This window comes from Megalobrama amblycephala, linkage group LG9 (assembly GCF_018812025.1).
Source record: "Megalobrama amblycephala isolate DHTTF-2021 linkage group LG9, ASM1881202v1, whole genome shotgun sequence".
NCBI classification, from domain to species: Eukaryota; Metazoa; Chordata; class Actinopteri; order Cypriniformes; family Xenocyprididae; genus Megalobrama; species Megalobrama amblycephala.
In genome coordinates this window covers 25,818,291-25,833,748 of record NC_063052.1, presented here as the reverse complement: position 1 = coordinate 25,833,748, position 15,458 = coordinate 25,818,291, and the positions used below count along the sequence as shown (strand labels likewise).

At 37.4% G+C, this 15,458-nt stretch overlaps 2 protein-coding genes across 3 annotated transcripts; one reads left to right on the top strand and one right to left on the bottom strand.

The window, feature by feature from the left end:
• Positions 1 to 5,097: 5,097 nt before the first annotated feature.
• LOC125275445 (F-box/LRR-repeat protein 6-like) lies at positions 5,098 to 10,676 on the bottom strand. Of its 2 annotated transcripts, none has more exons than XM_048202381.1 (10): positions 10,568 to 10,676; positions 8,848 to 9,381; positions 8,575 to 8,733; positions 8,371 to 8,434; positions 8,153 to 8,284; positions 7,222 to 7,329; positions 7,009 to 7,125; positions 6,329 to 6,560; positions 5,859 to 6,099; positions 5,098 to 5,687 (listed from the first exon to the last, which is right to left on the bottom strand). In XM_048202381.1, the coding sequence occupies exons 2-10, from the start codon at positions 9,372 to 9,374 to the stop codon at positions 5,558 to 5,560; spliced, it is 1,710 nt and encodes a 569-aa protein (XP_048058338.1). In that variant the 5' UTR covers positions 9,375 to 9,381; positions 10,568 to 10,676; the 3' UTR covers positions 5,098 to 5,557. The 2 variants fall into 2 exon arrangements, with proteins under 2 accessions (XP_048058338.1, XP_048058337.1); XM_048202380.1 differs by lacking the exon at positions 10,568 to 10,676 and adding an exon at positions 9,523 to 10,144 and having other exon boundaries at positions 5,099 to 5,687.
• LOC125275444 lies at positions 10,401 to 14,809 on the top strand. The gene is made up of 3 exons (XM_048202379.1): positions 10,401 to 10,542; positions 11,571 to 11,686; positions 11,895 to 14,809. Exons 2-3 carry the CDS (start codon positions 11,623 to 11,625, stop codon positions 14,579 to 14,581), a joined length of 2,751 nt encoding a protein of 916 aa, XP_048058336.1. The 5' UTR covers positions 10,401 to 10,542; positions 11,571 to 11,622; the 3' UTR covers positions 14,582 to 14,809.
• The last annotated feature ends 649 nt before the right edge of the window (positions 14,810 to 15,458 follow it).

Here is a 15,458-nt window from a genome sequence, read left to right as displayed (position 1 = left end):
TCGTCATATCCGCTTTCATACTGACTAGTCTGTCCGCTGTTTGGAGAACTTGTTTTTGCAGAACATGCTTCACAATTCGACATAAAATAAATAAATGAGGATAGCACACACTATTTCTGCATTCTGATATGGACATACATAACACAAACGTTGTTGTTTTTAAATGTTTACGTTTTATTACTGGTCAAAACTACTTATTTACTATCAAGGCTAAAGGTTTACAAATTCGGTCCGATGGTTTCGCGAATCAACAACATTAAACCAATTACTTTTTTTCTTTTCTTTTTGATATTGACATTTCAAAATTATTTACATCATAACGGACTTCATGTTTTATGTGTTGAATCACTGCTGCAACAGAACTGGGGCACGTAAATTTCAATAAAACACATTTTTTTTTTTTTTTAAATAAAAGTTAATCGAAAAGAAAACCTAATAAACAATAAGTGCCTACATATGACATTATAAGGACGATTCTGGCAGTTTGTCGATAGAACTCTTTAAGATCTTTGTTCTCAGATGTTTTATTAACAAGCTTGTTGAGATTGCTAGAATTTTAATTTATTTTTATTATTATTGATAATGTACAACATTATTATATATTGTGTGCTCTATATATCAAAGTAGTATATATTTATATAATATTTATATATTCTATAAATGTATATAATTATATAAATGTTTGGAATCACTATGAAATTTTACAAACATTTAAATAAAAAATGTTAAAGTAACATGTAATGTTACAGTAAAATGTTAAGTAAAAGATGCTGAAATAAAATAATTTATAATCTAAATCTTTTTAAAATAAATGATGGTCTGTAAATCTTTCTGTTCAAGAATCTTCCACTTGCAGTAATGAAAGTTTTTCAGACCTTAGACTCATCCATCTATAATAGCCTACTTAAAGAAAGTAAACAATTTACCATCCAATATTTAATTTAATTTCTTTTCTTTTTTATTTTCCATTTCAACCTTTTTTAGCCAATGTTACATGTGTATTTTTCTTTAAAACAGTTCAAAAGCCCTCCGGCATCTCATATTTTTCTCTGTTTGGCGAGTACTGTTCATTTAAGCTGAGCAAATATAATTTTAAAATATAGCTGCAAGCAGCAATTACGGGGCCAAGCACAAAAACGGCACAAGAAGCCAGACAACATGGCTGGGAGCATCAGACCAACAGCAGCAGTGAGCAATTAGAAAAATAAAGTTATTAGAATTTTTGTCAAGTTTGTTATAACTTTTGACCACAAGGTGGTGCTGGTCCAAAACTTCTCGGGCTCTTTCAGGGCATTGTCCTGATGACCCATACCAAATTTATGAATTTTGGTCAAACCCATCAGAAGTTATAAGCAAAAATAGCCATTTTTCATATCTCCACTCCAGTAGGTGGTGCTGCGCCGAAACACTGTATGATGCCTAAGGTCATGCTTGTGATGACACGTACCAAGTTTGGTCTGAATATGATAAAGCATTGCAGAGATACAGCTTCAAGAGTCGTTTTTGCATCATGCCTCAAATTCTTTGCTCTGGTATACGAAAACGGTTAGACATATCGACTTGAAATCCATAACTTTTTGTCGGCATGGTCTGAAAATGACACGGTTCAATTTTGGTGAAAATCGGACCAACGGTCTAGGAGGAGTTCAAAAAAGTAGGTTTTTAAAGAAAAACAATATGGCGGACAGGAAGTTTAGCTGACTATAGCAAATTTAATATCTATGTTCTCAGCATGACCCAAGGAATCTACTGAGATCAGTTTCATTACAATCGGTTAATATAGTCAAAAGTTATTAGCATTTTTGTAAATTTTGTTATAACTTTTGACCACAAGGTGGCGCTGGTCCGAAACTTCTCAGGCTCCTTCAGGACATTGTGCTGATGACCCATACCGAGTTTCATAACGATACGCTAATGCGTTCGTAAAATACAGCATTTTAGCACAAAATTAAAAATGGCCGACAGCCAAAATGTCCGATATGGGAAAATTTGATATCATTCGTCTCGGCATGATGCCCCGAATCCAAATTCATGATTTTTGGCCAAACCCATCAGAAGTTATAAGTAAAAATAGCCATTTTTCATATCTCCGCACCACTAGGTGGCGCTGCGCCGAAACGCTGCATGTTGCCTCAGGTCATGCTTGTGATGACAGTTACCAAGTTTGGTCTGAATACGATAAAGCGTTGCGGAGATACAGCCTTATGTCTATTTTCGCAAGCACTACGTACAATTCGTTTGCGTGTTTTTCGAAAATGGTTTGAGAAATCAACTTGAATTCCATAACTTTTTGTCGGCATGGTCTGAAGATGATCTGGTTCAATTTTCGTGAAAATTGGAGTAACGGCCTAGGAGGAGTTCGAAAAAGTACGTTTTTCAGAAAATTCAAAATGGCGGAAAAATCGATTCGTCTTGACCCAAGGAATCAGAGGAAAAAAGAATTTTGTTTCTAGCCCTTATGGTTCAAAAGTTATTAACATAAACATAAGTGCAACTTTGGACAGCTGGTGGCGCTAGAGGGATTGAGTTAGAGACCTTCGGTGCTTGGCCCCTAATAATAAAAACAGGAAATGGTCGTTTCACAAAGCAACAATTCATTATATATAACGTTTTAAACAGATTTTTATCTATTTTAAAATTAAAATACTAAATGTATATTTTATATCTCATTGCAATAATTTAGCACTGACAACTGAACAAACATTTCAGTGATAATCATGACTCAGAAAGTGAGACGTCTTTAACTTTAATTAGTTTGAATACAATCCACATCAAATGACAGTTTAGCATGAGGAATGTACTTAATAGTAAAACTGTTGCTATATTGACCAATCTATTCTTTCAAATACAGTTAAGAGAAATGGGTGTAAGAAAAGTGCAAAGCTCTAACTTACCCGTGCCCTTTTTCTAGACATAAATGGCAGATACATGGTGGAATCATGCCATCATTACACACATTTTGGTGGCCCTGTTTGGAATGGGCTCATGGATCTCTGTGAACTCATTTTGGGTTGAGCTGCCGGTTGTTGTATAAGTTCTACCTGAAGGTAATTAGTGTTTTAAAAAACTTAAACCATTATTACTTATTTTAATAAAATGTTAATGTGTCCTACAGCTGTACCAAGTAGATACTGTATTTATTATCCTGACAACAGTAGAACTTAAAACATGTCCTTTCTTTATAGGGTGGAACTTGCCAGCCTATCTTTCAGTGCTGATTGCATTTGGGAATTTGGGTCCAGTGGCTGTCACTTTGACCCACCACTTTGCTCCAGGACAGCTAAATGAACGTGTGGTCATCCACATCATACAAGTGCTAGCGGTGGTTGCAGCTGCATTTCTTGCTCTCTTTTGGTCCCAGGTGGTCACGGTTGCTGGAGAGCCTAGATCTGTCCCATTCCTGCGGCTTACTTTTATACTGTCATTTGTCAAGTCAAGTCAAGTCACCTTTATTTATATAGCACTTTTTACAATGCAGATTGTATCAAAGCAGCTTTACATTGATAACTGGTACATAATTTTTGCTGCACAGCAGCTCTTCAAGAATAGTGTCAATGCAGGCAGATCAAAGCACTGTTGAATAAATGTCAAGAATACTGCTGAATATCAAATGTCAAGTCAAATGTCAAGTGTCCCCAACTAAGCAAGCCAAAGGCGACAGCGGCAAGGAACCCAAACTCCATCAGGTGACATCAGGTGGCAAACAAGTGGCAAATAGGTGTTAAAATGGAGAAAAAAAAAAACCTTGGGAGAAACCAGGATTAGTCGGGGGGCCAGTTCTCCTCTGGCGAACAGTGCTTTGTTACGAATCAGGTTGCTATCATAAATCTGATAGGATCGCAACATTCAAAGTATTTATTTCAGTTTCATCCAGTTGAGGATCGTATTCATCACGCCGGTATGGACGGTTTGTTGAGGAACTGTGCTACTGGCTGTCGTGTCGATGAGGCCTTCACAGTGGATGATCTAGTCGACTCGATCTCTGCTGATACTTCAGGGCTGCGTTGTGGTCGTGTCCAATTGAGGATCGTATTCATCACGCCGGTATGGTCGGTTTGTTGAGGAACTGTGGCACTGGCTGTCGTGTTGATGATGTCTTCACAATGGATGATCTAGTCGACTCGATCTCTGCTGATACTTCAGGGCTGCGTCGTGGTCGTGTCAAGGCGCAGGTCCTTGGTCTCAGCTGGATACGGCCCGGATCCGGTTGACTACGGTAAACCTCGGGATAAACAGAAAGACTAATATTAGCGTAGATGCCATTCTTTTTCTGATGTAATGAGTACATCTGGTGTTATAGGAAGTGTTCCCGGTTCCGGCTGACCTAATTTATGCAGCCTAATAATCCTTTAACGGATTTGAAAATATAAATTGATAATGTGTTATGTGTATGCCAGGTTAAAGAGATGTGTTTTTAGTCTAGATTTATACTGACAGAGTGTGTCTGCATCCCGAACAATGCTAGGAAGATTGTTCCAGAGTTTGGGTGCCAAATAGGAGAAGGATCTACCGCCTGCGGTTGATTTTGATATTCTAGGTATTATCAGCTGGCCTGAATTCTGAGATCGCAATAAACGTGAAGGACTATAATGCATTAAGAGCTCGCTCAGGTACTGGGGAGCTAAACCATTTAGTGCTTTGTAAGTAATTAGCAAGATTTTAAAATCTATACGATGTTTAACAGGAAGCCAATGCAGTGATGACAGAACTGGGCTAATATGGTCATACTTCCTAGTTCTAGTAAGAACTCTAGCTGCTGCATTTTGTACGAGTTGTAGTTTATTTATCAAGTGGGAGGAATAACCACCCAGTAGAGCGTTACAGTAATCTAGCCTTGAGGTCATGAACGCATGAACTAACTGTTCTGCATTTTTCATTGAGAGCATATGTCGTAGTTTAGATATATTTTTAAGATGGAAGAATGCGGTTTTGCAGATGCTAGTAACATGGCCTTCAAATGAAAGATTGGTATCAAAGAGCACACCCAGGTTCCTAACTGACGACGAAGACTTAAGAGAGCAGCCATCAAGTGTTAGACAGTATTCTAGGTTACTGCGTGAAGTAGTTTTTGGTCCAAAAATTAGAATCTCTGTTTTTCCTGAATTTAGTAGTAGGAAATTACTGGTCATCCAGTTTTTTATATCAGCTATACATTCTGTTAATTTAGCGAATTGTTAAGTTTCGTCAGGGCGTGAAGAAATATAGGAAATATATGTGTCTGCTGCACTTTCAATGTCACCTTCTTACCCTTCATGTTTCATGACGTTCTTTGTTGGACAGGGTCTTGGTTTCATAACTTTCAAGTCAATAAACTCTTTCACTATAAACATTGTGCTTTTATTAAACAATGCTTGTTTACATTATCATAAGCTCACAACATGAGACATTTATTGCATTACCAGCACATGAATATGAGAAAAATAGTAGCAGAGAAGGGCAGTAAAGATACACAAATATTTATTGGGGGGGGACTTTACTGGCAAGTCTAACATTAACTGGGAAAGGGCTTTATCTTTATATACAAAATCACAACAATGTTCCTGCGCTACACACATGTTCAGCCTAATTTGTCCAGGAGAAGCTGAATGTCTTCTTGACCATGATATATTCGTTTGAGCCCTCTGGGCAGATACCGGCAAGAAGACAGATTCAAGTACTTCAGAGCTGGTGCCTGGGTTATGAATAACCTGTAAAACATTAATAAATGGAACTAGAACATCTTTACCAATCTACTGAAAATTAAGAAATGCCTTGTACTCTCAATTATATTTATAAACTCTTGTCTACAAGTTTTAATGGGTGGTGAGTCTTCTGGCAGGCATTATATTCATGTGTGCAACTACAAAGGTAATCATTACCTGAGTGCAGATGAAGTGATATTTGTACCACTGAGGTTCAGGGAGCGAAACAAATCAACTCCAGCACCATGTGCAAGATGTCCCATGGCAATCTCCATGTCTTCCTCTGAAAATGGCTGGTTGGCCAAATCAAGCTCCCTGAGGGTGCTGCTCCATTTCTGGGCAAGCATGTGTATTCCTTTCTTGGATGCTACCATGGTATTGCTATTGAAGTACAGGCCCCAATATAGACACTCCAGTTCTACACAAGACACGGCAGCAAATTAATGGAAAAGCAGAATATTATTGCATCCCTGAAATTCATAGGTATGAACAAATCCTTTCATAATGTAAACTATAAGAATAAAATTAGGGAAAGTCCATCAAACCATGTGCTATTCATAGATGTGTGTGGCTTAAATATTACATTTTCACTACTGTGTGAGGTACATCAATTTTTACCATCTTGTTATTTTGAAAAGGAAACTTACTCTCAAAAGGCAGAGCGTAGAGGGCAGTGGCTGTGATGCGGGAGGCACCACGCAGGTCTAGCACACGCAGATGAGGGGAGCCATGCAGCACATTGGTCAGGTCACTGTCTGTCATGAAGGAGTGAGAGGAAGTGGCAATGCACAGCTCCTCTAGCATAGGAAAACTGGATGTTGAACTAGGCATGTTGCAGAACATTTTAGGAAGTAGAGTGAAATTCATCAATCTAAAAATCTAAATTACAAAATTAAAAAGAGAAGAAAGAATAAGATTGTAATATTTTATATTTGTAGTACAATTTTTATAAATTCTCAATGTCATCGTTAATAACACAGAGCAGGGATGGGCAACTTTGGTCCTGGAGGGCCACTGTCCTGCAGAGTTAAGTTCCAACCCTGACAAAAACTCACCTGCCTGCAGCTTTCTAGTAATCCTGAAGACATTGATTAGCTTGTTCAGTTGTGATTGTTTAGGGTTCGAGCTAAACTCAGTAGGACAGTGGCCCTTCAGGACTGAAGTTGCCCATCCCTGATGTAGAGGAATATGTGCAAAAGCTTTTTAGAACGTCAAACAGTAACTGTGCACTTAATTGAAAAAAAAAAAAAAACAGCTATACATCACCTCCTGTGCACTACTTTTGTGTACATGTACATAAAGATCACAACACATTTTAGTTTAATACCTGAAGTTTAGGGCATCCAATCTGCAAAGCCTGAATTCCGATGAAATGTTGATCGCAGAATCCTCCTTCAAATTTAGTATTGATCTCCAGCAGCCTGAGCTCAGGACAGCAACCTTTCTTTAAATTCAGAGACATTTGTTTCTCATCAGAAACAAACAGACATACAGTAACATCTTAGGTCACATTAAGTGAAAAGGAGTAATATTAACTTACAGACAAAGCACTGAGCAGTTTGTCACTCTTGGTGCTGTGCGTGAAGTAAATTTTCTTTATTTGGTTGCCGTACGCCTCAAGGAAGGACACCAGACCATCAACATTAAACTATATTAAAACCAAGGACACAAAATAGGAGTAAGGGGTAGCATGTAGTGGATCAGTGAAACATGCTCTGTAAAGTAAAAAGAACAAATGGCTGTGGCATACTACTATAATAGAGAAAAATACTCCAGGAGTCACCTTCTTAAAAAAAAGAGTTCACATTAAATAGACAATTCTAAACCCCTTTGACTGTAGTCTCATTTAGGCCATGGTTTTTAGCATTTGTTTCGCTTGGTTTGTTTTGTGATTCGTCCAATTCCACCACATATGGAAGAGGCTGAAGCCACTTTTGACCACATTAGATTAGAAAAAAATGTGCATGTAACAAGCACTCATGCATCTGCAGTAAATGACTGACTGCTAACCTGTCAATCAAAAATGAAGCTAAAACAAGGGATTTAGAAAAGTTTTTTTTTTCTTTTTTCATTTTATTAACATGCAATTGATAACAACGATGCAGAGTGGTCACAGGAGGCACAATGAAGCACACATCACTACCAAGTGTAAACAGCCATGTGTTTTGACTGACCACTTGTGAATGGATCACCTGAGACAGATCTTAATACTAGGTGTAAAAAGAGAAATATGGTCTATACTGAGAATACTGGTCACTCTTTTCCATGCAACTATGGTGAACTTGGACAGAAACTTTCAAAGATGCAAAAAACCACCAAAGTAGTCCATATGACATTATATGTAGTCTATAAAAATATCCTCTTTTCTGTTTTACAGTAGAAAGTAAGCCATTCAGGTTTGGAATAACATGACAGAGAATAAAATATTCATATTTAAATCTAAGTAAACAATAATACAATTACATACAAACCTCTGAGTGTTGCACATTTATATTCTCTAATGAACGACAGTCAGCACCAAGGATTTGGAAGGCTGTTTCTGTCATTCCCGTGCAGTAAGACAGCTTGAGAGAATGAAGATTTGGGCATGATTGTGAAACTTTCTAGAAAAACAGAGCACAGACCCTGAATATCAGAAACAGATTTAGATACCAGAAACAAAATTCCACAGCAGATGAATTATTATTACCTGGATAACATAGTCAACATGTTTTTTCCAGTGGCAAAGGGAAAACTCCCTCAGCTGAGACAATCTGCAGGAAATTGACACAACAAAATTAAGCTAATTCGCATGAATAATGCTTTGCAATGCATAATCTCGTCTTCAATAAGTTCTTCCAGTTTAAAAATAAAAAAACAACGAAACATACTTTTGTTTGGTTCAATCACTGACCTGTTTTCAGCTAGCCAGTCTATAGTGTTCATAATCTTCTGTTCTGTCCCAGGTAACTGACTCTTACCAGGTTCAATCCAGCAGTAGCCAACTAACACACTGCGCCACAGGACCGGAGAGGATGCAGCTCCATTCCATAGACGGCAAACTATGCCAACCCTTTTAAAGACAGCAAACCAATGTAGCTATAAACATAAAGCTAATATAGTATCTGTAGCAAGTTATAATGGCTGGACAGAAACTGAAGAGCACAAATATGTTGTAAGACCTCACCTGCACAGAAAAGGAACTGCTCCATCCTGGTGAACTGCAAACTGAAAGATTTTCACCAGGACCTCTATCGGTAAACTCTGACCCCAGTGGTCAAACCTAACAGCATTCACATTGTCCAAATCAACATTTTTATCAGTAGTTTCTTCTGTGACTTTGGGGATTTTAGCTTTTACTGGAGCTTTTTTAGTTTTGCTAGCAGAGGTTTTACTTTTCCCTTTTTTGTTTAACTTTTTTTTCTTACATCCCTTCCGCTTGGGCTTCCATATAGGGTCACCACTACTTATATTTGATATAATCAAAAGCATGTCCTCTCCCTCCTGGATGGTGTAATTTGGTCTCACAGTTCGTTTGACATTTTTTCTCTTTTTCTTTTTGCTTTTGTCATCTTTAAGAGAACCAGCTTTCCTTTTCAAAAGTCCTTTTCCTTTTGCAGGTGCATTCTGGGATGTCCCAGCTCTGTTGGTTGACATTTTTGCAGAAGGTGCCTGGAGTGACTCTGGCTCTGTGCTTGAGTTGGAAACCTGCATTATTTTGCTTTCCAAACAGAAAAGAAGAATAAAAAGCAATTTCTTTCTACAGCTAGTCCTTAAAAATCGCTTTAGTAAATAATACTAGTAAAAAAAAAAAAACTTCACAAAGAAGAAAATACAGAAAATTGGCAAGAGCACAACTTACAGATAGTTCATTTAAACGTTATGATAAATTCTCTTTGTACATTGTTGCATATTATAGATTCAACAGCAGTTGTGAGGTCTTCGCTAAACAAATTCGGACAACCGTGCAAAAAAATTTAGCGTTTACAGCACCATTACTGAAGCTTAATCGAAGTAAAGTCTTGCTCCTTTGTTGTTTGGTCAATGAATGTCGTCATATCCGCTTTCATGCCCAGCGGTGAGAGGCTCTGACTAGCCTGTCCACTGTTTGGAGAATAACTTTTTTTGCAGAACATGCTTCACAATTCGTCATAAAATAGCTAAATAAATGAGGATAGCACAACATATTTCTGCATGCTAATGTGGACATACATAACACAAACGTTGTCGTTTTTAAATATATACGTTTTGTTTGTTCTGTTACTGGTCAAAACTATTTATTTAGTAAAATTCGGTCTGAATCTTTTTGTTCACCTCGGGCTGAACCGGTTCGATAGTTTCGCGAGTCAACAACATTAAACCAATTACTTTTTTCTTTTCTTTTCTTTTTGATATTTACATTTCAAAATTATTTACATCATAACGGACTTAATGTTGTATGTGTTGAATCACTGCTGCAACGAAACTGGGGCACGTAAATTTCAATAAAACACATTTTTTAATTAAAATTTAATCGAAAAGAAACCTAATAAACAACAATAAGTGCCTACATATGACGTTATTAGGACGCTTCGGACAGTCTGTCGATAGAACCAACTCTTTGGAGTTGGTATATGGAAGGGGTATATCCAATCAGAGTCTCCTCAAATGCGCATGTGACTCAACAGGGAAGTCCAGGATGTAGAGTGGATCCTCCTCCGTTTAAGTTACATGAAAATTATTACCTAAACGGAATCCCCAACTCTCTCCCTACACACTGCAAAGGGTCCAAAGAGAAAAACCACGCTTCTCTACACGCTGCAAAGTGTCCAAGGAGAAAACGCTACACAATATTCCTACATCTACTACAAAGCAAATAATACCGTCGCAGCACAATACATTGGTGAGTACAGAGATTGCACACTTACGTATTACTGTTGTTGTTGAAAATGCATTAATTGCCCTTGGTACATTTTTGTGAATGCGTATTAAAGTTTTAAATATGTTTACTAAATAACGTTGCTTAAACGTCTTATCAATGGTAATCTCCCACAGAAATACCAATTCAACACAGACAGCATGTTTTCAAACTTCACGATACAGTGCATGTCGTGTTCTCGCGCGGTAAAGAGAACAAACCACGAATAGTGAAAACATATTCTAGTTTCAGTCCTTGCACTTTTTTAAAAAATAGTAAAACCAAAACAATCGATATTTAGTCAATAATAGCAGGAAGTCGATTTTACGTCCCCTTTCCTAAAAAAAGTAGCCGCGTAAGCAAATGGAGCGTGAACATTTTGTTCCTTGATTATTCAAGGATAACTAACAAATAACTCGCTCAGTTGACAGATTATGTGACCTTGATTGACGCTAGTAAAGCTAGCAGTGATGCAACTGAACTTTTGCACCATTCTTTCAGTACTATTTTTGTCTTATGAATTCTGTTTATTCTCTTTTTGTGTGACATGCACAACTGGTAATTTTCATAACCTTTACAATATTACACAGGAAACCACAGATACTATAGTTACTATAAACATTATAACGACTGTAAAATAATGGTGAATTAATTAACATGCAGTGTCTTTTTTCTGTTGATAGCATTGGCTAATACCAAGATAACATAAACTTACCATGTTACCATAGTATCTTTATAATGTATCGTATGCCAAAGGATGTGTCTTGTAAATCTAAGGACTGAAAAGGCAGAAGATGAGAGTTTAATTTTTTTCTGTTTAAAACTGTTATAACCCTTTAATACCAATAGGAAAATTAAGCTCTCAGACTGGTACACCTGTTGTAATGTGATTTTAAATAATAATAATAATATTTAAAAAATAAAATAATATTTGTTGCACGATTAAGATCAACTGTGGACTACCATGCTCTGGTCGTTATTACTAAAACATTTATCTGGCCTTTATTTGGAAGCGGGCTCACCGGATGGTTTAAAAATCAAGCCAAGCCACTTTGATGTTCAACTATGGAGGACCTGCAAGTCTTTGGTTCTTCTAGTGCAAGTGCTAAGACCATTGCTGCTGAGCTCAGTGAGTACCACTTTTTGTCTTGTTTTTCAGTGACTTGCACTCATAAACAAACACCTTTTTTAAGTATCTGCTTTCTTACTTTTGATAACTCATACAATATAGTTATTTTTTATACATAATGTATGCGTCACATGTTTACTTATATATACATACACACACACACAAACAAACATGTAATATAATAGTTTTGTTGTTTCATGTCTTGCAGAGGATGATTTTTACTCCAAGCTTGTTGACGACTTCCTTGGTGCTCATTACGGAGAGCTGTTAGAGCTGGATGAAAAGCCCTGGAAAAACCGCATGTTGGTCCAAATTGGGCTGATGAGAGAGGAGCAAGATCTTTCATGGGTTGATTTGATACAATGGCTCCAAAAGATTATCCCAATGTTTCAGTCTGCTGATTTTCGAAGCCTGATTGAGAGAAACACCACGACAGCTTTGAGCTTAACTGGAGATGCCAGACAAAATTTTCTTGATTCAGATGTCAACTTCGAATTTGTTGGACCTATATGTGATAGTATCGGAATCGGAAGAAGAGATTTACTTGAAATGTCTGATTTTTCTGATCGTGCAAAATTAACTGGTCTCACAAATGGCCTAGTTCTCGAATTGACTAATTTTATTTCACGAGAGAAATTAGACCCGGTCGTCTTAGTGTCCTGGATTCGTAACTTTGAGCCTTTATTTTGTAGTGATGGCAAGATCCAAAAAGCCTACAGGCTCCTACGAGCTAACCTCAAGAATTTCAGAATACAGTACCGCAACAATCAGAGGAGCCGAAAGAGAAGCCGTGGATTGCTGGATGAGTTTCTTCAGAGTCCATTTGATCTTGCTCCGGAAAGGGATGCTGATGATATTGAATACAGAAGGGTGGCAATGATCAAAGCACATCTAAGGAAGAAACGCCACATTTCCGTGCATAAGCCTTCTGCAGTCAAGGAGGAAGATGAACCCTTTGATATTTTGCAGACAAATGCCACTGTGAAAACTCCGTTTCAGCATGAACCAAAGCAAATGCCCCATGTGATCGGTGTAAAAAGGGAACAGAGATCACAGAACCAACAAACATTGATACAGTCACTAGAAGATGTAGAAGAAGACCCAAGAAGTGACACGGGCGACAATGTAACTCTTCTTGATATCTCTGTGCTGTCTTGGCAGAAGATTGCTGACGTGTATGGAGGAAAGAATGAAGCTGCTAAGGTGGCTTCAATGGATCTACTTCAGAATCACTTCTCAGCAATGCTGAAGGAAGATGCAAACCTGAGATCTCTCGATGACAAAGTCAAAGAAAGCACCCATCCAATAGTGCCACCTTTGAATTTCCTGCGCTACATCTGCCAATTCCTTTTCGAACTTATTGATGTAACTGAGCAGCAAATGATATCATTTGGAAGAGACCTCGTGAACACCACAGGCGAGAAACTGGGACGTGACAAGCACCCCAGATTTCAGAGTTTTGTCAACTTCGATGAGAGCGCCGTGACTCGTTACATTCACATGGCTTCTGAAATTTTATGTCCAAGTGAGGAGACCAACCCAAACTACCGCAGGCACTGGCTTGCTTTTTGCCTCGAGAGAAAAAACCCTTCCAGACTACCTATAAATCGGTCGAATCGTGTCATTAACTACTTTGAGGCAGCTGCCGGACTCATTCACCATCATGAAGATGTTGTTCTTTTTGTATCTGACCTGCAGCTTCTGAATGACAACTCAGATATCCTGTTGGAGAGCGTCAATGCTGATGCAAACGATGAGGCTTTGCAGGCGCTAGTCTGTGTTGTTGCTATTGTCTACCTTAAAGTCTTGGGACCCTTTTGGCAGCTTCTGAAGAGTGATGGAGAATATCCTCTTTTCAGTAGGTACATCCTTTGCCTGTACGAAAAGCTCTTGGAATGGTCGCAAGATGCCAGTTGCCTTTTGCAACCAGAAGCATTTCTGAATGCATTCTTACAGGTTCCAATGCAAGAGGGGACTTTTGAAGGAGTGTTCAGATATTGTCGTGCTAATGCAGAAAACCAGTTCGGTACTCTCATGAGAGCTTGTTTGCAGAGGATGATGAAAGCCCTTGCAGCTGTACTGGAGGACAATCTCAAAGATTTCTTACCTGGCGGTGAGTACTGCAAAGATCAGCCTAGTGATATAGCTGTTCAAATGGCAAACTGCACATTTTCACAGCTGATGGGTGAGTACCCCTTCGGTCATGGGTACCCTTATGAGAAGACCAGACCTGATAAAACTCAAGCCAAAGGTTGCGCTTCTGTAGGGACAGAACAAGAACCTGCTTCCCGAATGACGACAGATGAACCTACATCGCCATCGGTCACATTGTCACCTGCCAAAACCATTCAAAAGCAGCAACAAGTGTCAAAACACTCCATGTTTGAAGGAGCAAATCTCAATGCCGCAAAAAAAATGAAGGTGTCTAGACTAAAGCAAAAGGCTCAGGATCACATTTATAAGAAAATGATTGTTGGAGCGGTTTCAAAATACGGCGGGCCATGTAAAAGCAAACAAGATGTGGAACGATTGCTTAAAAAACTACAAGGTGCAAGCCATGCACATACACGTGAGGTAATTCGCTGTGAGCTGAACTACCAAAAGAGCATCTTGGGTTCCAGAGACAAAAAGCTAAATCACATTGGTTTCTCTTTGAATGACATGGTTTCTACACTGAAGGACATCCTGCCAAATGAGAGAGTTATAATTACATCACTAGGTGAAAATGTGCTTGATCACACAGAGATTCAAGAGACCCTGACGCAAACAACATCCGCAGACCCTCAAAGCACATCCACTAGTCAGCAAACTCAACAAAGCTTTGACAGTAGTATTGATATAAAGAAAAGAAAGCTTTTTGCCCCTTGTTACAGGCAGAACTTTGAGTTTCTTTGATTGTTTTAATGCTACTGAATATATGCTACTTCACTTTAAATAGTTTCTTGATTTTGCTTTTCTCCATATGGATCAGATCTTTGTTCTCAGATGTTTTGTTATTAACAAGCTTGTTCTCTTATACCCAAGAGATTGCTAGACCTTTTGAAATAGTTAATTCATTCTCTGTTTTTCGACATTTGTTTTTATAGAAGTTTCATTACAAAATAAAAAGTTTTTAGAAACCTATTTGTTGTGTTTTTTTTAACTACAATACAACTATTAATACTACAACCAATAATAATAATTTTATTATTATTGATAATGTACAATATTATTATATTAATATTGTATGCTCTATATATCAATAGTATGTATTTATATAATATTTGCATATTCTATACATGTATATAATTATATAAATTTTTGGAATCACTGTGATATTTTACAAATATGTTAAAGTAACATGTTCTGTTACAGTAGAAATGTTACGTAAAAGATGTTGCAATAAAATAATTTATAATCTAAATTTTTTTTTTTTTTTAAATTATGGTCTGTAAATCTTTCTGTTCAAGAATCTTCCACTTGCAGTAATGAAAGTTTTACAGACCTTAGACTCATCCATCTATAATACTTAAAAAAAAAAAAAAAGTAAATAATTTACCATCCACTATTTAATTTCTTTTTCCATTTCAACCTTTTTTAATCAAAGTTACATGTGTATTTTTCTTTAAAAGCCCTCCGGCATCTCATTTTTTTTTCTCTGTTTGGCGGTTACTGTTCATTTAAGCTAAGCAAATTTAATTTTAAATCATAAAAACAGGAAATGGTCGTTTCACAAAGCAACAATTCATTATATATACTGTTTTAAACAGATTTTTATCTATTTTAAAATTAA